At 45.8% G+C, this 23,390-nt stretch overlaps 1 protein-coding gene across 1 annotated transcript in view; it reads right to left on the reverse strand.

Annotated features, from left to right (window-relative positions):
• Positions 1–9,343, reverse strand: part of LOC139269144 (podocin-like) — a 95,532-nt gene extending 86,189 nt beyond the window's left edge. The window contains exon 1 of the mRNA XM_070888245.1: positions 9,250–9,343. Within this exon, the coding sequence (XP_070744346.1) occupies positions 9,250–9,343 (94 nt within the window). The remainder of the gene's footprint in view (positions 1–9,249) is intronic.
• Between the last annotated feature and the right edge of the window lie 14,047 nt (positions 9,344–23,390).

Genomic DNA, 23,390 nt, shown 5'->3' on the forward strand with positions numbered 1-23,390 from the left:
TGAAGGGATCATATCACTGGTCGAATTTAATGAATAGGTCAACCTCATTGTTCCTGTGCTGAAAAGTGATGGCACAGTCAGAATCTGTGGAGACTACAAGGCTACGATCAACAGGGTTTTGAAACAAGATCAGTACCCTTTACCGAAGGCTGATGACTTGTTTGCAACGCTGGCCGGAGGGAAGTCGTTCACCAAACTGGACTTGACATCGGCCTATGTGACACAGGAGTTGGTCGCGACATCGAAGAGACTTACGTGCATTAACACGCACAAAGGACTGTTTATTTATCACAGGTGCCCTTTCGGAATTCCCTCGGCTGCAGCAATATTCCAGAGGAATAGGGAAAGTCTACTGAAGTCCGTTCCAAGAACCGTCGTGTTCCAAGATGACATCCTGATCACCGGTCGTGACTCCAAAGAACATCTGAACAACCTGGAAGAGGTTCTACTGCGTTTGGATAGAGTGGGACTCAAGACTGAAATGCTCGAAGTGCATCTTCATGGCACTGGAGGTCGAATTCCTCAGGAGGAAAATCGCCGCTGATCGCTGACGTGAAAACCAAGGCCATCAAGAATGCACTCAAGCCGCAGAATGTGATGGAGCTGCGTTCGTTCCTGGGTCTACTCAACTACTTTGGTAACTTCCTACCTAAATTGAGCACCTTAGTAGAACCACTACACATGCTATTGAGAAAAGGCGAAAACTAGATGTGGGGCACATCACAAGACAGAGCTTTCGAGAAAGCCACCAAGCTGCTGGTACATTATGACCCATGTAAACGTTTAGTTTTGGCCTGTGACGCATCATCATATTGGCTTGTTGGAGTACGCAACTAATTCCATGAGTCGGGGAAACTTCAATCTGTCGCGTATGCATCCAAAAGTTTGTCTAAAGCGGAAAGAGCCTACAGCATGGTAGAAAAAGAAGCTTTAGCGTGTGTGTATGGTGTTAAAAAGATGCATCAATACCTGTTCGGTCTGAGGTTCGAATTAGAGACTGATCACAAGCCGCTCATTTCATTGTTTTCCAAGAGCAAAGATATCAATACCAATGCTTCATCCCGCATCCAAAGGTGGGTCCTGACATTATCTGCCTATGATTATGTCATTCGCCACAGAATTGTGCCGATGCTTTGAACCGGTTGCCGGAGGTGGAAATGCCACAACCAGCAGATCTAATGTTAATCATGGATGCTTTTGGGAGTGAAGGAACCAGCCAGGACCCGATTTTATCAGTGGTAAAGGGTTGCATCCTCAAAGGGGATTGGTCTGCCATACCTTAACAAATGTGCGAGGAGGCCAAACCGTACATTTGTCACAAGGACGAACTGTCTATTCAAGCAGATTGCATATTGTGGGGCAATCGCGTTGTAATGCCCAAGAAACGGAGAGAGAAGTTCATGCGCGAGTTACACAGCACACATCCGGGTATAGTGATGATGAAGGCCATCGCCAGATCCCATGTATGGTGGCCAGGAATTGATTCTGAGCTGGAAGCATGCGTGTATCAGTGCAACACTTGCAGCTCAGCAAAGCACCAGCGGAATCGCCGCTGAGTCTGTGGTCATGGCCATCCAAACCTTGGTCCAGGATCCATGTAGATTTTGCAGTTCCCTTCCTGGGCAAGATGTTTTTAGTGGTGGTGGATGTTTATTCGAAGTGGATAGAATGCATAATCATGTCATCCAGTACATCCACGGCAACCATAGAGAATCTCAATGTCATGTTCGTGACACATGGCCTGCCTGACATAGTGGTGAGCGACAATGGGCCGTGCTTCACCAGTCAGAAGTTTCAAGAGCTTGTAAAACTTAATCGCATAAAACATGTAAGGTCAGCACCGTTCAAGTCTGCGTCCAATGGGCAAGCAGAACGTGCAGTACAAATTATCAAGCAAAGCATGAGGAGAGTAACCCAAGGATCACTGCAGACCCACTTGTCCTGCACACTGCTGAGTTACAGGACAAGGCCCCACACACACTCAGGGGTCTCGCCTGCTGAACTCATGATGAAAAGAGGTCTTAAGACCAAGCTATCTCTGGTACACCCGGATTTAGATAATCATGTTGAATACAGAAGACAAAGTCAACAAGGGTACCACGATCGCGCAACTGTGTCATGTGTGATTTCTGTTCCTGTAATATGTGTTGAACTATGGTTCAGGTCCCAAATAGATCGCTGGTACAGTCATGGCCAAGGAGGGCAACAGAGTATTCATAATTAAGCTCAAGAATGGGAAAACATGCAGGAAACACATAATGGACTTGCAATTTCTGACATGGCCACTGCCACCCCCAACAAGTCAGTCATCCAGCCATCAGCCACAACAGACCCCGCACACTCACCCCAAGGCTGGAATCGGACTGAGACGGTCAACCCGGGAGCACAAAGCACCGGACCATCTCAACCTGTGAAAGACTGTGATAAGATCTCAGAGGGGGGTATTGTCATGTATGTACATTCTGTTTGTAGCCACCAGATGGCATCATTGTTGGAGGTCACTGAGCTGCTCAGGTATAAAAGACCAGCCATTTTGAGAGTCAGGCACTTTGGGCCTAAATAAAGCAGAGCAAGGTTGTACCTTGCTTAGTTAAACAGTACTCAGTTTGAACCTTTATTGCATACATAACAATTGGCACCCCATCCATCACCTTAAACATTTACTCCCTCCACCACCGACATACCGTGGCTGCAGTGTGTACCATCTACAAGATTCACTACAGCAACTTGCCAAGGCTTCTTTGGCAGCACCTCCCAAACCCGCGACCTCTACCACCTATAAGGACAAGGGCAGTAGGTGCATGGCAACAGTCCCTCTCCTAGTTACACACCTTCATAACTTGGAAATATATCGCCATTTCTTCATCGTCGCTGGGTCAAAGTCCTGGAACTCCCTCTCGAACAGCACCGTGGGAGTACCTTCACCACAAGGACTGCAACAGTTCAAGAAGGTGGCTCACCACCACCTTCTCGAGGGCAATTAGGGATGGGCAATAAATGCTGGCCTTGCCAGCGACACCCACATCCCAGGAACTTTTTTTTAAAAATCCCTAGATTTAGAGGTGATTTGATCGAAGTTTTCAAGATATTAAGGCGATCTAATAGGGTAGGTAAAGAAACTATTTCCACTGGTTGGGGAGTCTCGGATTAGGGGACATAGCTTAAAAATTAAAGCCAAGCCTTTCAGGAATGAAGTTAGGGCGGTAGAAGTTGGGAACTCTCTCTACTGCAAATAGCAGTTGATGCTGGGTCAATTGTTAATTTTATATTTGAGATTGGTTAACAGAAATCTATCAAATATTTTAACGGATAAGGGACAAATGGAGTTAGGTCGCAGATCAGCTATGATTTTATTGAATGGCAGAACAGGCTCGAGGCGATATATAACCAACTCCTGTTCCTATAACAACAGTTGTGGCACTCCAAAATAATTAATTGTATACAACGTGTTGAGAGACATACCAGAAATTATGGGGAAACCAAGGGTCTAATGAGAGTGAGGAACTTAAAGTAATTAATTTTAGTAAAGAAAAAATACTAGGGAAATTAATAGGACTAAAAACTGACAAATCCCTTGGACCTGCTGGTCTACACTCATGGATTTAAAAAAACGTGACTGCAGAGATAGTGAATGCATTGGTTTTACTCTTCCAGAATTCCCTTGATTCTAGAATGGTCCCTGTGGATTGGAAGGTAACAAGTGTAACCCTGCTGTTCAAGAAAGGAGGGAGAGACAAAACTGAGAACTATAGCCTGACATCAGTAGTTAAGGAAAATGCTAGAATCTATTATTAAACATGTGGTAACAGGGTACTTGGAAAATCACAATGGCCCAGAAATTCTGGTCTCCCGGGTCCGTACGGAATGTGTACAGACAGGGAAGGCATCGCAAAAGCTGGTTTTCAGCGCACCATGCGCATGTGCTGAAAACCGGCTTTACCGATCTTGACAGCTCCAAAACATTTCCACATCTAGCACATACGCGTGAGCGAGATTGCGGTATTTACCCATATCTTGCCCAGCCGATGTCCTGAAAACTCTTGTGCCTGATAAAAGCAGGCGCATAGCCTACTTTTATGGTGTAAGAGTTTTAAAATACACAAAAACATAATAAAATAACATTTAAAAAACACATTTTATTGTTAAAAACCTTCCCCACTACGGTAAGTTTATTTTAACCATAATTTTAAAAACTTGTTTTTTAAATCGGAAAAATATATATTTTTAATAATACATAAATAACTAATTTAAATTAATAAAAATATGTGTATTTTTTTCTATTTTTTATTAGTGTTTTGGGTGTTTTGGATGGGGTTTCTCAATTATAATAATGGGAACTCCAACTTATGGAGTTCCTATTATTGTGAATGAGTATATACTTTACCTGAATTGGCTGCCCAGAGCCATGTAACTGCAGCTCCAGCCCTGGGGACGTCCTGACGTGCACACGCTCCAATGCACAGTCAGTGGAGGCCTCAGGACCGGGATCCCTCGTGGGCACAGCAGCTTCAGGTAAGTGCACATCTTTTTTAACTTTTTTACCTGATTGCCCGCAGGAAGCAACCGACCGGCATTTCAAGGCCAATATGATTAGGCAGAGCCAACACAGTTTTATGAAAGGGAAATCATGTTTGACAAATCTATTAGCGTTTTTGAGGGTGTAACTAGCAGAGTAAGCGAGATTTTCAGAAGGCATTTGATAAGATGTTGTTACACAAGGTTGGGGTTCAAAGTGATTGGGGGTAATATACTAGCATGGATTGAGGATTTGTTATTGAACAGAAACGGAGAAAAGGAATAAACAGGGCATTTTAGGGTTTAACATAAGAACATAGGAACATAAGAGTTAGGAGCAGGAGTAGGCCACTCGTCCCCTCAAGCCTGCTCTGCCATTCAATAAGATCATCGCTGATCTTCTACCTCAACTCTACTTTCCTGCACTATCCCCATATCCCTTGATTCCCTTAATATTCAAAAATCTATCGCTCTGCCTTGAATATACTCAATGACTGAGCATCCACAGCCCTCTGGGGTAGAGAATTCCAAAGATTCAATGCCCTCAGAGTGATGAAGTTTCGCCTCATCTCAGTCCTAAATGGCCGACCCCTTATTCTGAGACCGTGACACCCTGGCTCTGGACTTCCCAGCCAGGAGAGTAACTAGTGTAACTAGTGGAGTGCCACAAGGTTTAATCCTTGAGCCTCAGCTATTTCAAATCTATATCAATGACTTAGTTGAGGGGACCAAGTGTACCAAGTTTGCTGACGATACAAAGCTGGGTGGGAAGTTGTGAGGGGAACGGAAAGAGGCTACAAAGGGATATAGACCGGTTACGAAGATGGCAGATCGAGCATAATGTGGCGAAGTGTGAAATTATCCACTTTGGTAGGAAGAATGGAAAAGCAGAATATTTTTTAATAACATAACAACTAAGAACATAAGAAATAGGAGCAAAGAGTAGGCCATACGGCCCCTCGAGCCTGCTCCGCCTTTTAATGCGATCATTGCTGATCCGATCATGGACGCAGGTCCACTTCCCTGCCCGCTCTCCATAACCCCTTATTCCCTTATCGTTTAAGAAACTGTCTATTTCTGTCTTAAATTTATTCAATGTCTCAGCTTTCACAGCTCTCTGAGGTAGCAAATTCCACAGATCCACAACCCTCTGAGAGAAGAAATTTCTCCTCATCTCGGTTTTAAATGGATGGCCCCTTATTCTAAGATTATGCCCTCTAATTCTAGTCTCCCCTATCAATGGAAACATCCTCTCTGCATCCACCTTGTCAAGCCCCCTCATAATCTTATGTTTTGATAAGATCACCTCTCATTCTTCTGAACTCCAATGAATAGCGGTCCAACCTACTCAATCTTTCCTCATAAGTCAACCCCCTCATCTCTGAAATCAACCTTGTGAACCTTCTCTGAACTGCCTCCAAAGCAAGTATATTCTTTCATAAATATGGAAACCAAAACTGCACGCAGTATTCCAGATGTGGCCTCACCAATACCCTATACAACTGTAGCAAGACTTCCCTGCTTTTATATTCCATCCCCTTTGCAATAAAGGCCAAGATTCCATTGGCCTTCCTGATCACTTGCTGTACCTGCATACTATCCTTTTGTGTTTCATGCACAAGTACCCCAGGTCCCGCTGTACTGAAGCACTTTGCAATCTTTCTCCATTTAAATAATAACTTGCTCTTTGATTTTTTCTGCCAAAGTGCATGAGCTCACACGTTTCAACATTATACTCCATCTGCCAAATTTTTGCCCATTCACTTAGCCTGTCTATGTCCTTTTGCAGATTTTTTGTGTTCTCCTCACACATTGCTTTGTCTCCCATCTTTGTATCATCAGCAAAATTTGGCTATGTTACACTCAGTCCCTTCCTCCAAGTCATTAATATAGATTGTAAATAGTTGGGGTCCCAGCACTGATCCCTGTGGCACCCCACTGGTTACTGATTGCCAACCCCCCGAGAATGAACCATTTATCTCTACTCTCTGTTTTCTGTTCATTCAGCAATCCTCTATCCATGCTAATGTATTACCTTCAACCCTCTGAACTTTTATCTTCTGCAGTAACCTTTTATGTGGCACCTTGTCAAATGTCTTCTGGAAGTCCAAATACATCACATCTACTGGTTCCCCTTTATCCATCCTGTTCGTTACATCCTCAAAGAACTCTAGCAAATTTGTCAAACATGACTTCCCCTTCATAAATCCATGCTGACTCTGCCTGACCGAATGTTGCTTTTCCAAATCTCCTGCTAGTGCTTCTTTAATAATGGACTCCAACATCTTCCCAACCACAGATGTTAGGCTCACTGGTCTATAGCTTCCTGCTTTTTGTCTGCCTTTTTTAAATAGGGGCGTTACATTTGCAGTTTTCCAATCTGCTGGAACCTCCCCAGAATCCAGGGAATTTTGGTAAATTACAACCAATGCATCCACTATCTTTGCCGCTACTTCTCTTAAGACCCTAGGATGCAAGCCATCAGGTCCAGGGGATTTATCCGCCTTAATCCAATTATCTTACTAAGTATCACCTCCTTAGTGATTGTGATTGTGTTAAGTTCCCCCCCCCCCGATAGCCCTTTGACTATCCACTGTTGGAATATTATTAATGTCCTCTACCGTAAAGACTGATACAAAATATTTGTTCAGAGTTTCTGCCATCTCCATGTTCCCCATTACTAATTCTCCGGCCTCGTCCTCTACGGGACCAACATTTACTCTAGCCACTCTTTTCCTTTTTATATACCTATAGAAACTCTTGCTATCTGTTTTTATATTTTGTACTAGTTTACTTTCATAGTCTATCTTTCCTTTCTTAATCATTTTTTTAGTCATTCTTTGCTGGCTTTTAAATGCTTCCCAATCTTCTGTCCTCTCACTAGTTTTGGCCACTTTGTATGCCCATGTAGGCAAGAGATTAATTAATGTTGGTATTCAGAGAGATTTGGGGGTCCTTTTACATGCATCACAGAATGTTAACATGGGAGTATAGCCAGCAGAAAGGCTGGAGACTCAAGAACTAGGGGGTCATAGTCTCAGGATAATAGGTCGGCCATTTGGGACTGAGATAAGGAGAAACGTCTTTGCTCAGAGGGTGATAAATCTTAGGACTTCTCTAACCCAGAGAGCTATGGATGCTCAGTCATTGAGTATATTCAAGACAGAGATTGATCGATTTTTGAGCACTCAGGGTATCAAGAGATATAGGAATAGGGCAGGAAAATGGAGTTGTTTTAATAGTTCAATCATGATCTTATTGAATGGTGGAGCAGGTTTGATGGGCCGCATGGCCGACTCCTGCTCCTATTATTATGTTCTTATGCGACATGATATGGTGTTACATAAATAGAGAAGGGCAAGAAAAGTTGTAAGACTGAAAGTAGGAGAAAGATCACCTATCAGCCTGCAAACTGCCTATATCCTGTCCAGAAGTGCAAAATAGGATTTATAGCTCCAGTGACAAAATACACGCTCTTTATTATAAGTAGAGCCTTAGATAAAGTCAAATTTAAAAATATATAACTTAAAGGTTTATCTGAAAGTAATTATAATTTAATGGAAATGATATTTGACAGGGAAGCCATTACAATTTGAAGCATTTTCATCTATTTAAAAAAACTTCCTAAACATAACGTGAAATATTACTAACGTTTCATCGTGACCACCATGGTGATCTGATATTTTGTTAAGTGCACAGAGGCACATGCAGGAAGTATAATATCCTTAGCTTCTAAGGGCTCCTCAGTTGGCCTGTAATCTTAACTAACACTTAATAGGATAATAATGCATTCCATGGACTGACAGATTGGGAGTACATCCATTTCATTGCTCCACTGAGCAACTGGCGAACTAGTGAGAATCTACAGCGGAGTCCTTAAAGAAATTAGATAAATACTTGAAGGGAAAACATTTTCAGGGCAATGGGGAAAAGGCAGGGGAATAGCACTAATTAGATAGCTCTTTCAAAGAGCCAGCACAGGCACAATGGTGAAAATGGCCTTCTTGTGTGCTGTATCATACTATGGGGGAGACTTTCGCCTTCATTTTCGGTTGTTTTCTCAGCTGATTTTGTGAGAGAAACCGCCCGGCGAAAGATTCCCCCTTACTTTTTAAATGGAACCGCCCACAACTCAAAACGACCGCCAGGAGCAAACCGCTGATGTGCACCACTGAGAGAAATTGCCCCACGCAAAGCTGTGGTGGCTGGGGCGCCACGTCCGCCCTTAAAGGGGAGTGCCTTGCGCCGCGGCCGGCATCTTTTTTTATCTGACGACTTTCCATTGGTTCAGCTGGGCCTCCAATAGGGAGCCTGGCACCCCCTGGGCCACTGGCCCAGCCGAAATCCTCCCTGGTGGCCCAGTGGGCGCCATGGAAGCAGCTGCAAGGTCCCCTTTAAGAGAAGAGGAGGGACATTGTAATGTCATCAGTGCCGCACTGAGGTGGTCAGCACAGTGCTGAGTGACATCGCTGCGCTTCCGCCCCCTCTCACCCCGTTACCACCACGCGGAGGCCATTTAGCGCTCCAACAACGCAGCTCTCCGACTTGGGAAACAAAGTGTCGAATTTACAAACTGCCTCTCATCCATCTCAGCTGGCACTAAGTTTTCACTTAATTCAAATTATGCGCCCCAAATCTAGCGCGGGGCAATATTGGGCCCAAAATCTGACTCCAACCCAACAGTTTTTTTGTTATTTTAAAGTGCAGTCCATTGCTCCCCCCCTGCCCCCTTACCTTCCTCTAGTGTTTCCATTTCAATGTGCTCCTCGTTCTCATCCTCGCCTGAGCTCACTACATTGTCCACGTCCACTACAGTGGAGCTCGTCATCTTGCCATCAGCACTGAGGGAGTTTTTTAGCTGTATCTTCTCATTTCTCTCTGTTTCCCTCTTTGAGTCCTGTCTCGCTGTGTTTCTCATTTGGGTAGTTTTGCCCTTGTTCATACTGGAGCACCTACTGCTGCTTTTCATTTTATTGTTTTGTACGCCTGTTTCCCCGGTGGAAAAAGCTTTGTGGTTTTTTTGTGAATTCTTTGAGGAACGTGATAAAGTCCTGGAATTCTTTTCCATTGTGCTTACAGATCCACTGGTTGAAAGCTTACCCTCTGTGCAAATTAAAGATGTCTTTGCTATTTATACTTCGAGTCTGTGCATTTTTCATAGGCATCTTCGACTCTCCTCCCTGAACTGGTAAGATGCCAAGAGTGATTTTGGATTAACTAAATACCCAGCTTTGTGTTTTTCTAAACATTTTACCTTTGAGAAGGGGAGTGACTGCTTCCTCAGATTTAATTAAAGTCACCCTTCTGAGATAGTGGGCCTCCACTGCTGCACTGATAAAGTGCTGGATGACAGAAATAATCATGGATAGTTGGGCTGTGTTACTAAATTGTCTATGAACCTGAGTGTAGACTGGGTTGATGTGCACATGACCAGAGCAACTGCTATATAAAAGAAATATATTTAACCGGGTTGCCAAATAATGCACACTTATCTGGACCTTTTGGGTACAACTTTGAGACTGTGCTTTATCCTTTAAAATTGGCTCCCCAATGGCTTAATGAATGAAGGCACTATCTTGTGTGGTACTAAGTCGTGTACATCAAAAGATACCAGCTTCAATGCCTGGGGTCTGCTGAGCTTGTGTGTGCACTCTGCTCTTTCAATTCTGAACTCCTGTGCAACTCCCAATCCCTCTGTTCCAAGATTTATGGCATGGCGTTCATCTGTCTGGGCATATATTTTGACACTCTCTACCTAAAACCTTCTGCCCTTCTATCTCTCCACCTTCAAAATGCCTAAGAATTATCCCTTCAACCATGTCTTTGAAGACCTCATCCAATTTCATTTTCTGCTACTGCTAACCATTCATTTCTACCATAGAAATTCTGCAATTACCCTGGGACAGTTATTATGTTAAGGGCACGATATAATTAGAAGCTGCTGTTGAGCTATCCAGGATAATAGTTGGAACACTACAATAGTGCCATTGGGCTAGAGATGGAAAAATCAGCTTGCGCATCTGTTCCTAACTGGATTGCTATCTAATGTTCCCTGCTAGAAAGTGCATTGGTCAGTTTTACTGATTGGTTCTCTAATAATATATTAGTCAGGCAGTGTGTTATTAGCACCTGGCCGACCATTTGTGTGCAGGTCATGCCAGATTTTACAAGGTCAGACTTGCATTTATATAATGCCTTTCACAACCCTGTGATGTCCCAAAGTGCTTTACAACCAATAAAGTACTTTTTTTTGACGTGTACTTAACGATGTAATGTAGGAAACGCAGCAGCCATTTTGCTCACAGCAAAGACTCACAATGAGATGATAACCAGATAATCTGTTTTAGTGATGTTGGTTCAGGGATAAATATTAGCCAGTACACCGGGAATAGCTCCCCTGTTCTTCTTCAAAATAGTGTCATGAGATCTTTTACATCCACCTGAGAGGGCAGACAGGGTCTTGGTTTGACGTGTCATCCAAAAACCTCTGACAGTACAGCATTCCCCCAGTACCACACTAGAGTGTCAGCCTAGATTTTGTATTTAAGTCTCTAGAGTGGGATTTGAACCCTCAATATTTTGACAGAGGTGAGAGTGCTACCACTGAGCTACAGGCTGACACTGTGGATGAGCTTTTAGCCTGTATTGAAACTGGCATAGTGATCTCACAATCGGAGGATGAGAAATATCATGCAATCAGCCCAGCGCTGCCTACAAGGCGTGTTGAGTTAATTGGGTAACAGCTGGCTGTCAATGTTCTGGAAATCAGTATGAAGGTCTGAGTGTGGATGTCCTGTAAACAACAATGCAAATCTTTTCAAAATATACTTACTGCTGCCAATTTATGATTGGATCAATAAACAACAATAAACAGCGACCTCCGGCGACCCCCGGCGACCTCCGACAACCTCCGGCGAGTCCCATGAGTTCGGGCCATCAGGGCCTACCACAGGCTTCCCACCACATCATCCATTGGCGACATCCGACGACCTCCGACGATCCCTGGTGACCTCCGATGACCTCCGGTGACCTCTGATGATCTCCAGCTTCCTCCAACATCCCCCGGCGACTTCCAGCGACCTCCGGAGGCGGTGCCCTCGACCTGGACCTGGCTATCGGGCCTCAACCGCCGCGGCCCCCTCCAGTGGTGATTGGAACACCTCCAGCGGCGGCAGATGGGTCTCCTCGACGATGGCTGGATCTTCCGTGGCGACAGACAACCTCCTCAACGACGACTGGGTACCCCTCTCCCACGTCAGCGACTGGCCTACCCATCTCTTTCAGCGACGACTGGAGCTCTCCTTCCCCATTGGTGACCTGGCCTCTTCTCCACCTCCAACACGTGGTGAGTTCCATGGCTGTGACCCCCCTGCACTCCCACCTTGAACCCCAGTGGGCCACTGACCGTCCCAATGCCTGTCCCCAACCAGGCCTCGGACCACCTACCACCAAGGGTGCTACCCAGCACCGAGCCTGCGGCCAACATCGCGCCATAGGCAACTAGGCTCATATAGCAGTGCCTGGTCTCCAGTCGTCTTGGATCCATTTGCCACTGGATCAAGACCTTGCTCAGCTAAGCCCGTGTGGTAGCCGGTGTGCAACGACCACTCCACGTTAAAACAACTCACACACAGGCATCTTCCACACCGTTAACATGAAGTTCGGGACCTGGAACGTCAGGACCCTCATGGACAACCCCAACAGCGACAGGCCGGAACGCCGCACCACCATAGTTGCCCGGGAACTTAGATGCTTTGATATCGACATCGCCACCCTAGGCGAGACCCCCTACGCAGGGGATGGCCAGCTCAAGGAACAACGTGGAAGTTACAACTTCTTCTGGAAAGGGAAACCAGAGGAAGAACGCCACCTCCACGGAGTCGGCTTCGCCATCAAAAACGAGCTGGTTGACCACCCCAAGGACTCCCCCTGCGGGACTAACGAATGCCTCATGGCTCTTCAACTCACCCTATCCCGGAACCAGTCCACCACAGTCATCAGTGCGTACGCCCCAACACTCAATGCAACTGATGAGGCTAAAGAGGGTTTTTACACTAACCTCTCAAAATCCCTGTCCTGCGTCCCCATGGGCGACAAACTGATCCTCCTCAGTGACTTCAACGCCAGGGTTGGCAAGGACACAGACCTCTGATTGGCAGAGAGGGGGTAGGAAAAGTCAACTCCGGTGGTACTCTACACCTGACAAAATGTCTAGACCACAAACTTGTCATCACCAACACCTTGTTCCGCCAGAGGGACAAATACAAGGCATCGTGGCAACACCCTCGCTCCAAGCACTGGCACCTGCTCGACTATGTCATCGTCCAAGCCAGGGATCTCAAGGATGTGCATATCATCGTGCCATGACAGGAGCCGACGACTGCTGGACGGACCACCGCCTAATCCGATCCATCATCGACATCAACATAGCCCCAAAGCGGAGGGGGCAGCGGAAGCAGTGCCACAAAAAAGTCAATGTTGGAGTACTTAAGGACCCAGCTAAGAGAGCCCTATACAGCCAGCATCTCACAGCTAACCTGGCGTGCCTTGACGACACCAAGACGCAGAATGCCCACAGTGCTTGGTCTGCCCTCCAGGCCCCCATAATCAGTGCCTGCAAAGAGACGCTCGTTCACTCAACCAGGAAACACCAGGACTGCTTTGATGAGAATGACCAGGAGATCCAAGAGTTAATAAATCGCGAGCACAAGACATTTCTGAGCCTTAAACAACAACCCAATGCGGGAGCAGCAAAGCAGCTTTACAGACGGCTTAAGGCCGAGATCCAACAAAAAAACAGCGACATAAAGAATAGTTGGTGGGTGGAGAAATCACAGCAGCTGGCCGACAGCCACGTTGTGCGAGGATTCTTCACTGCAGTCAAGTCCACCCACGGCCCAAGCACCCCACTGCTGGCCAAGAACGGGAAGACTCGCATCATGGACACCGAGGCAATCAGGAGCCGCTGGAAGGAGCACGTCGAAGATCTCCTGAACCGAGATCACACACCTCGAAAAATGTATAACTGTAGATGTGAAACCTCTGTTCTTAGAAGGTTCATCCATGAAACCTTCCCCTGCATGCTTGAGTAAAAACTGGTTAAACTGAGGTTTCGTCTGAGTGATTCCGTGGTCGCTATATGGGCGGGGATACGGGCAGGTGTCGATTCCTTATACCAGAGAGTCTACCTTTAAGAAGAGCAGTCTTCTTTTTAACCCAACAGGAGTAACTTTTAAATCAAGGCTGTCATGTTTTGTATTTTTGTTGTCTATTTGTCGACATCCAGTACTGGATGAGCAGAAATTTTCTCCAATTAAATATTGGGAAGTCCTGAGCCATTATCTTTGGTCCCCGCCACAAACTGCGTTTCCTAACCACTGACTCCATCCCTCTCCCTAGCATCAATCTGAGGGTGAACAAGACTGTTCGCAACCTAGTTGTCATATTTGACCCTGTAATGAGTTTCTAGCCACACGTCCATGGCATAACTAAAACTGCCTTTTTCCACCTCTGTAACATTGCCCACCTCTGCCCCTGCCTCAGCTCTTCTTCTGTCGAAACCTTCATTCATGTCTTTGTTACCTCTCGACTTGACTACTCCAACTGATCCCTGGCCGGCCTCCCACTTTCTACACTACGTAAACTTGAGGTCATCCAAAACTCAGCAGCCCGTGTACTAACTCGCACCAAGTCACAATCACCTATCACCCCTGTGCTTTCTGACCTATATTGGCTCCCGGTTAAACAATACCTGGATTTCAAAATTCTCATCCTTGTTTATTAATCACTCCATGGCCTTGCCCCTCGCTATCTCTCATCTTTTTCAGCCTCACAATCCCACAAGATGTCTGCGGTCCTCAAAATCTGGCCTCTTGAACATCCCTCATTATAACTGCTCAACCATCAGTGGCCGTGCCTTCAGCTGTTTGAGTCCTAAGCTCTGGAACTCCCTCCATAAATCTCTCTGCCTCTCTACCTCTCTTTCCTCCTTTAAGATGATTCTCAAAACCTACCTCTTTAAACAAGCTTTTGGTCATCTGCCTTAATATCTTCTTTTGTGGCTCGGTGTCAAATGTATCTGTTTTGTCTTGTAACACTGCTGTGAAGCACCTTGGGATGTTTTACTACGTTAAAGGCACTATATAAATAAAATTCATTATTATTTTTTTTCACAGAAAATATTTGGAAATTAGTTACAGTTAAGTGTTGCGTTTACATTTAAGTGAGTTCAAACAGGTTTAAAATTCTGCTTACAGTAATTACTGCAGCAGCTGAGTCAAAAGGGAGTTTCTGTTATGGTGCCTTGCATTGAATATGTGTTTACACAATGACTAAGGATAATAATGAATTAATTATCTCGCTTCAGATAGGAGGGAGTGAGAAACCAGGAAATTATAGACCTGTCAGTTTAAGGTCAATTGTCGGGAAGTTACTGGAATCTATCATCAGTTGCAGAGTGACTGAGCATTTGAACAATTATTTATTTTTATTCATTCATGGGATGTTGGCGTCGCTGGCAAGGCCAGTATTTATTGCCCATCCGTAATTACCCTTGAGAAGAAGTGATGAGTCGCCTTCTTGAACCGCTGCTGTTCATGTGGTAAAGGTACTGCCACAGTGCTGTTAGGGAGGGAGTTCCAGGATTTTGACCCAGCGACGATGAAGGAACAGAGATATACTCCCAAGTTAGGATGGTGTGTGACTTGGAGGGGAACTTAGAGGTGGTGGTGTTCCCATGCGCTTGCTGCCCTTGTCCTTCTAGGTGTAGAGGTCACGGGTTTGAGATGTGCTGCCGAAGAGGCCTTGGCAAGTTGCTGCAGTGCCTCTTGTAGATGGTCACACTGCAGACATCGCCACCCTAAGCGAGACCCAGCGGGAAGGGGAAGGCCAACTCAGGGAATAAGATGGTGGTTACACATTCTTCTGGAGAGGTAAACTAGAAGAAGAACATCACCTTCATGGGATGGGCTTCGCCATAACAAATGAGCTAGTTAGATGTCTCAGAGACTCCCCTTGCGGGATAAACAAACGACTCATGAACCTTCGGCTCAACCTAGCCCAGAAGCAGTGCGCTACGGTCATCAGTGCATATGCCCCAACGCTGGAAGCTACAGACGAAATCGAAGAGGAATTCTAACCCAACCTTGAAGAATCCCTGTCCTGAATACCAACAGGCAACAAGCTGATCCTCCTTGGCGACTTTAATGCCAGAGTTGGAAAAAACACTGGCCTCTGGGGCGATATGATCGGCAGAGAGGGGGTAGGGAAAACCAACTCCAATGGTAACCTCCTGCTGACGAAATCCTTAGAACATGGCCTTATCATAACTAACACCTTGTTCCGTCAGAAAGATAAATGCAAGTTTTCATGGCATCATCATCATCATCATCGTAGGCAGTCCCTCGGAATCGAGGACGACTTGCTTCCACTCTTAAAGTGAATCCTTAGGTGGCTGAATAGTCCAATATGAGAACCACAGTCCCTGTCACAGGTGGGACAGATAGTCGTTGAGGGTAAGGGAGGGTGCGACAGGTTTGCCGTCCTTGATCAAAGCACTGGCATCTGCTGGACCACATCATCGTCTGAGCGAGAGACCGCAAGGACGTGCGCCTCACCCGTCCCATGACAGGAGTTGATGACTGCTGGACAGAACACCGCCTAATCCGTTCGGTGAGGTCCATCAATGTTTCCCAAAAACAGCAGCGGCAACAGAAACAGTGCCACAGGAAAATCAATGCTGGAACACTCAGAGATCATGCCAAGAAAGCACCACTCAGCCAGCGCCTCACTACCAACCTGGTGACTCAAAATGATCCAGAGAGGCAGGGTGCTCATGGCGCCTGGTCTGCCCTCAAGGCCGCCATAATTAAGACCTGTGAGGAGATGCTCGGTCACTCGACTAGGAAACACCAAGACTGGTTCGCCGAGAACGACCAGGAGATCCAGGAGTTAATAAGCTGAAGGCTTTATTTGGAAACAGCAAGACAACTCGAGTGCAAGAAAGCAGATCTTCAGATGTCTGAAGGTCGAGGTCCAACAAAAGACTCACGACCTAAAGAACAGATGGCGGGTTGAGAAAGTGCAGGAGATCCAGCAACTAGCCATCAACCACGACGTGCGAGGATTCTTCAGTGCAGTAAAGAACAGCTTCGGACCAAGCACCCAAGGTCCTACCCCACTGTAGTCGAAGAACGGAGAAGTTCTCATCAAGGACAGAAAGGCAGTCAGTGCTCGCTGGAAGGAGCCAGCGCCTCACTGTTAACCTGACGACCTTTGATGACCCCTAGATGTAGAATGTCCACAGCGCTTGGTCCGCCCTCCAGGCCACTATAACCAGTGCCTGCAAAGAGACGCTCGGTCACTCAACCAGGAAACACCAGGACTGCTTTGATGAGAATGACCAGGAGATCCAAGAGCTAATAGATCGCAAGCGCAGGGCATCTCTGAACCCGAAACAACAACCCAACTCGGGAGCAGCAAAGCAGCTTTACAGACGGCTTAAGGCCGAGTTCCAACAAAAAAACAGCGACCTAAAGAATAGATGGTGGGTGGAGAAAGCACAGGAGAGTCAGCAGCTGTCCGACAGCCACGTTGTGCAAGGATTCTTCACTGCAGTCAAGTCCACCTACGGCCCAAGCACCTAAGGCCCCACCCCACTGCTGGCCAAGAACGGGGAGACACTCATCATGGACACCGAGGCAGTCAGGACCCGCTGGAAGGAGCAAATCGGAAGATCTCCTTATCTGATACTCTGCCTTTGACATGAGTGTCCCCGACTCCATCCCACAGTAAGCTACCCGCCATCGTCTCAGTAACACCCCAACCCCGCATGAGGTAGAAAAGGCCATCCGTCAGCTCAAGAACAACAAGGCATCTAGAGCGGATGGAATTCCTGCTGAGGCACTAAAGTATGGCAGAGAGGCACTATTGGTATGAATGCATGACCTCATCTCTCTCATCTGGATGGAGGAGAGCATACTGGGATATTTCAGAGATGCAATAATCGTGACCATCTTTAAAAAAGGGGACATGTCCGACTGCGGCAACGACAGAGGAATCTCCCTGTTATCAGCCACTGGGAAGATCATCGCTAGAATCCTCCTCAACCGTCTTCTCCCTGTGGCTGAGGAGCTCCTCCCGGAGATACAGTGTGGATTCCGTCCACTACGGGGATAAAACGGACATGATCTTTCCGGCGTGACAACTGCAAGAGAATTGCAAGGAACAGCACCAACTCTTGTACAGGGCCTTCTTTGACCTTACAGAGGCCCGTGACACTGTTAACCGCGAGGGATTGTTGAGCGTCCTCCTCCATCTCGGCTACCCCCAAAAATTTGTCACCATCCTCTACTTCATGATGACATGCAAGCCATGATCCTGAACAATGGATCCACCACAGACCCAATTCATGTAGAAACCGGGGTAAAGCAAGGCTGTGTCATTGCACCAATGCTCTTCTCGATCTTCCTCGTGCAATGCTACATCTTACCCTCAGCAAGCTTCTCGCTGGAGTGGAACAAAATTATAGAACAAACGGGAAACTGTTCACCCTCTGTTGGCTTCAGACCAGATCTAAGGTCGTGTCATCCTCTGTCATTGAATTACAATATGCAGATGACGCTTGCGTGTGCGCTCACTTGAAGGATGAACTCCAAACTATCATCAACACATTCACCGTAGCGTACGAGACCATGGGCCTTACACTAAACATCCGTAAAACAAAGGTCCTGTATCAACCTGCCTCCACAACACAGCACTGCCACCCAATTATCAAAATCCATGATCAGGCCTTGGACAATGTGGACCATTTTCCATACCTCGGGAGCCTACTGTCAACAAGAGCAGACATCGATGACGGGGTCCAACACCACCTTCAGTGTGCCAGCACAGCCTTTGGTTGCTTAATGAATAGAGTGTTTGACGACCATAACCTTAAAACTGGCACAAAGCTCATGGTCTACAGAGCAGTAGTGATACCTGCCCTCATATATGCTTCTGAGACATGGACTATGTATAGCAGGCACATCAAAGTGACAGCGCTCCTTCGGCGATGTCGAATCTGCTGCATGTAATTGGTCAGCAAGAGAGGGTGAGAAAGGACAAGCTCCATTGCAGTAGCTCTCTGTTTTCCACTGATTGCACACAAACAAGGAATGTCCCGATGAGCACACCTCTTCAATTCCAATCGGTCACAGTGTGGTCAAGATGTTTTTAGAGATGTTCACATTAACTCCAATGACCTGCAGAGTACATCGGAACTCCGCCAAGGTTGAAGCACAGCAGCCTTTTAAAGGACGCGACATGTGATCTACAACATGGCGTCCATAATGCTGTGATTCGTTCCGGTTAGTTCCACTTTTTGTGGGCGGTTTTTTGAGCGAGTGATATTGTGGGCGATATGTGTGAGGTGGTGAAATTGACGATGGCCGATCTCCATGGCCACTAGTTTGGATAAATATGCTCCTTACGACAAAAAACAGTCGCTGGGCGTTAATATTGAATCTCGGCGTTAATTCCGTGCGGAAAGTAACGCTGGGCGATATTATGGGTGTTGAATTCGCCCATCCTGCTGCTTCCGCCCAAAAAAAGTGGTTGGGCGGTAATATTTTTTCTCGGTGTTAACCACATGGGAAAAGTAACGCTCAGCGATAAGTTTCTGAAAAATGCCCAACAGTTTCCATTTTGTGCCAAAATGGGCGACATGTGGGCGTTAGACGTCATTTCAGCGGTAAAATGGGCGTTAAGTGGACGTTAAACAGGCAAAAAAAGTGGAGGTTCTAGCCCATGGACTGTGATAGTGATAGACTACTGACTGCATTTTCTGATCTATCAGTTTAATGGTTCCCACCTAAAACTCATGTGTAATGTCAGACGAGAAAGGGAAGCACTTCCATTAGCACTGCAACAATAGAGGTCATGGTCTCTGAAAACTGTCATGGTGTTACTATTCCTGCATTATCAAGAGGCATGTAATGTACATTTGCTGTTAATGTGCAAGACTGAATAAAATTAGACTGATATAAACATTTCCTTATCAGAAGGAACCAACTGGAGTTGTAAATTTACATCAGGCCAATTCTAAGAAAACTCCCAATATATTCCATGGGAATAGTGGTTCCTAGTTCCGAGTATTGAAATGCTTTGCTGAACACCTCCATTCTTTCCACAAGTATGACTCTGAGCTTCCAGTCACTTGCCATTTTAATTCTTTGTCCCACTCTCCCTCTGACCTCTCTCTCCTCGTCCTCCTACACTGTTCCAACGAAACTCAACGGAAGTTCGAGGAACAGCTCTTTATTTTTTGATTAGACACATTACAACCTTCTGGACTTAACATTGAGTTCAATTGTTGTTTTGTATGACAGGAAAAGCTTATAATGGGATGTTTAGTTTTGCTATCCATTTGATGGACTCCTGAGATGTCGAGTGGAGAAAGGAGATGCCTCCAGCAACAGATCTTCGTGGGCAGATTGAAAGGCTTTGCTGATGTGATGTGATGTGATGTGTTCCATGGTCTGGGACTCATGGCCACAGTCGCACTTCGGGTCATTCTTCATCTTCTACTTGTGGGGCAGGTGGCCGCATCGTCCATGCCCTGTGCGGATTCGGTCGAGTGCTGTCCACTGTCCTTGAGAGCGATCAAAGCCAGGGACCTCTGCTGTTGGGTCAGTGATGAGGTGCTGGTTCTTTATGCTGCATGCGTCCCACGATTCCGTCCAACTGGATAGTGGGCCGATACCAGCTGCGTGAATATTCTTTGCTGTTTCCCAGAATGGCCATGCAATTTTAAGTGCTTTCGTGGTGGGTTTTTCAAGTCTTCATGAATGGGAAGGTTGATGTTGCTGAGGATTTTTTTCATGGAACAGTGTCATCATGGCAAATGGCAGCGGAGCAATGTGGGATAGCACTGGGAGCTATTCAGTTGGAGTGGACTTGAGTGTCCCTGACATCATCCTCATAGCAGCGTTTAGCTGCATGTCCACGATCTTTGTATGGCAGAACAATATTCTGCAGCAGAGTAGACTAGGGCTGCTGTTGCAGAACATAAGAACATAAGAAATAGGAGCAAGAGTAGGCCATGCTGCCCTAGAGCCTGCTCCACCGTTCAATAAGATCATGGCTGATCTGATCTTGGCCTCAACTCCACTTTTCTGTCCGCTCCCCATAACCCTTGACTCCCCGATAGTTCAAAAGTCTGACTATCTCCGCCTTAAATATATTCAATGACCCAGCCTCCACAGCTCTCTGGGGTAGAGAATTCCAAAGATTCATGACCCTCTGAGAGAATAAATTCCCCCTCATCTTCGTCTTAAATGGATGACCCCTAATTCTGAAACTATGCTCCCTAGTTCTAGATTCTCCCACGAGGGGAAACATCATCTCAGCATCTACCCTGTCAAGCCTCCTCAGAATCCGACATGTTTCAATAAGGTCACCTCTCATTCTTCTAAACTCCAATGAGTATAGGTGTTCTGTATGTAACTATGTAATACTTGCCACCAGAGGAAACGACTGTTGAAGTCCTAATGGTCACCTGCACACATGTGCAGGGCCAGTATAAAAGGTTGGCTGCCATGTTGTTTAGGCACTCTGTAATAAAGAAGATTAAGGTCACACTACGTTTAGCTCACAGTACTCAGCCTTGTGGAGTTCTTCTATACACAACATAAGAACATAAGAACATAAGAATTAGGAACAGGAGTAGGCCATCTAGCCCCTCGAGCCTCTCCGCCATTCAATAAGATCATGGCTGATCTGGTCGTGGACTCAGCTCCACTTACCTGCCCTCTCCCCATAACCCTTAATTCCCTTATTGGTTAAAAATCTATCTATCTTTGACTTGAAAACATTCAATGAGCTAGCCTCAACTGCTTCCTTGGGCAGAGAATTCCACAGATTCACAACCCTCTGGGAGAAGAAATTCTTTCTCAACTCGGTTTTAAATTGGCTTCTCCGTATTTTGAGGCTGTGTCCCCTAGTTCTAATCTCCCCTACCAGTGGAAACAACCTCTCTGCCTCTATCTTGTCTATCCCTTTCATGATTTTAAATGTTTCTATAAGATCACCCCTCATCCTTCTGAACTCCAACGAGTAAAGACCCAGTCTACTCAATCTATCATCATAAGGTAACCCCCTCATTTCTGGAATCAGCCTAGTGAATCATCTCTGTACCCCTTCCAAAGCTAGTATATCCTTCCTTAAGTAAGGTGACCAAAACTGCATGCAGTACTCCAGGTGCGGCCTTACCAATACCTTATACACTTGCAGCAAGACCTCCCTGCTTTTGTACTCCATCCCTCTCGCAATGAAGGCCAACATTCCATTCGCCTTCCTGATTACCTGCTGCACCTGCAAACTAACTTTTTGGGATTCATGCACAAGGACCCCCAGGTCCCTCTGCACCACAGCATGTTGTAATTTCTCCCCATTCAAATAATATTCCCTTTTACTGTTTTTTTTCCCAAGGTGGATGACCTCACACTTTCCGACATTGTATTCCATCTGCCAAACCTTAGCCCATTCGCTTAACCTATCCAAATCTCCTTGCAGTTTCTCTGAGTCCTCTACACAACCCGCTTTCCCACTAATCTTAGTGTCATCTGCAAATTTTGTTGCACTACACTCTGTCCCCTCTTCTAGGACATCTATGTATATTGTAAACAGTTGTGGTCCCAGCACTGATCCCTGTGGCACACCACTAACCACTGATTTCCAACCGGAAAAGGACCCATTTATCCCGACTCTCTGCTTTCTGTTCGCCAGCCAATTCTCTATCCATGCTAATACATTTCCTCTGACTCCGCGTACCTTTATCTTCTGCAGTAACCTTTTGTGTGGCACCTTATCGAATGCCTTTTGGAAATCTAAATACACCACATCCATCGGTACACCTCTATCCACCATGCTCGTTATATCCTCAAAGAATTCCAGTAAGTTAGTTAAACATGATTTCCCCTTCATGAATCCATGCTGCATCTGCTTGATTGCACTATTCCTATCTAGATGTCCCACTATTTCTTCCTTAATGATAGTTTCAAGCATTTTCCCCACTACAGATGTTAAACTAACCAGCCTATAGTTACCTGCCTTTTGCCTGCCCCCCTTTTTAAACAGAGGCGTTACATTAGCTGCTTTCCAATCCGCTGGTACCTCCCCAGAGTCCAGAGAATTTTGGTAGATAATAACGAATGCATCTGCTATAACTTCCGCCATCTCTTTTAATACTCTGGGATGCATTTCATCAGGACCAGGGGACTTGTCTACCTTCAGTCCCATTAGCCTGTCCAGCACTACCCCACTAGTGATAGTGATTGTCTCAAGGTTCTCCCTTCCCACATTCCTGTGGCCTGCAAATTTTGGCATGGTTTTTGTGTCTTCCACTGTGAAGACGGAAGCAAAATAATTGTTTAAGGTCTCAGCCATTTCCACATTTCCCATTATTAAATCCCCCTTTTCATCTTCTAAGGGACCAACATTTACTTTAGTCACTCTTTTCCGTTTTATATATCTGTAAAAGCTTTTACTATCTGTTTTTATGTTTTGCGCAAGTTTACCTTCGTAATCTATCTTCCCTTTCTTTATTGCTTTTTTAGTCATTCTTTGCTGTTGCTTAAAATTTTCCCAATCCTCTAGTTTCCCACTAACCTTGGCCACCTTATACGCATTGGTCTTTGATTTGATACTTTCCTTTATTTCCTTGGTTATCCATGGCTGGTTATCCCTTCTCTTGCCGCCCTTCTTTTTCACTGGAATATATTTTTGTTGCGCACTATGAAAGAGCTCCTTAAAAGTCCTCCACTGTTCCTCAATTGTGCCACCGTTTAGTCCTTGTTTCCAGTCTACTTTAGCCAACTCTGCCCTCATCCCACTGTAGT

This window comes from Pristiophorus japonicus, chromosome 8 (assembly GCF_044704955.1).
Source record: "Pristiophorus japonicus isolate sPriJap1 chromosome 8, sPriJap1.hap1, whole genome shotgun sequence".
Classification (NCBI taxonomy): Eukaryota; Metazoa; Chordata; class Chondrichthyes; family Pristiophoridae; genus Pristiophorus; species Pristiophorus japonicus.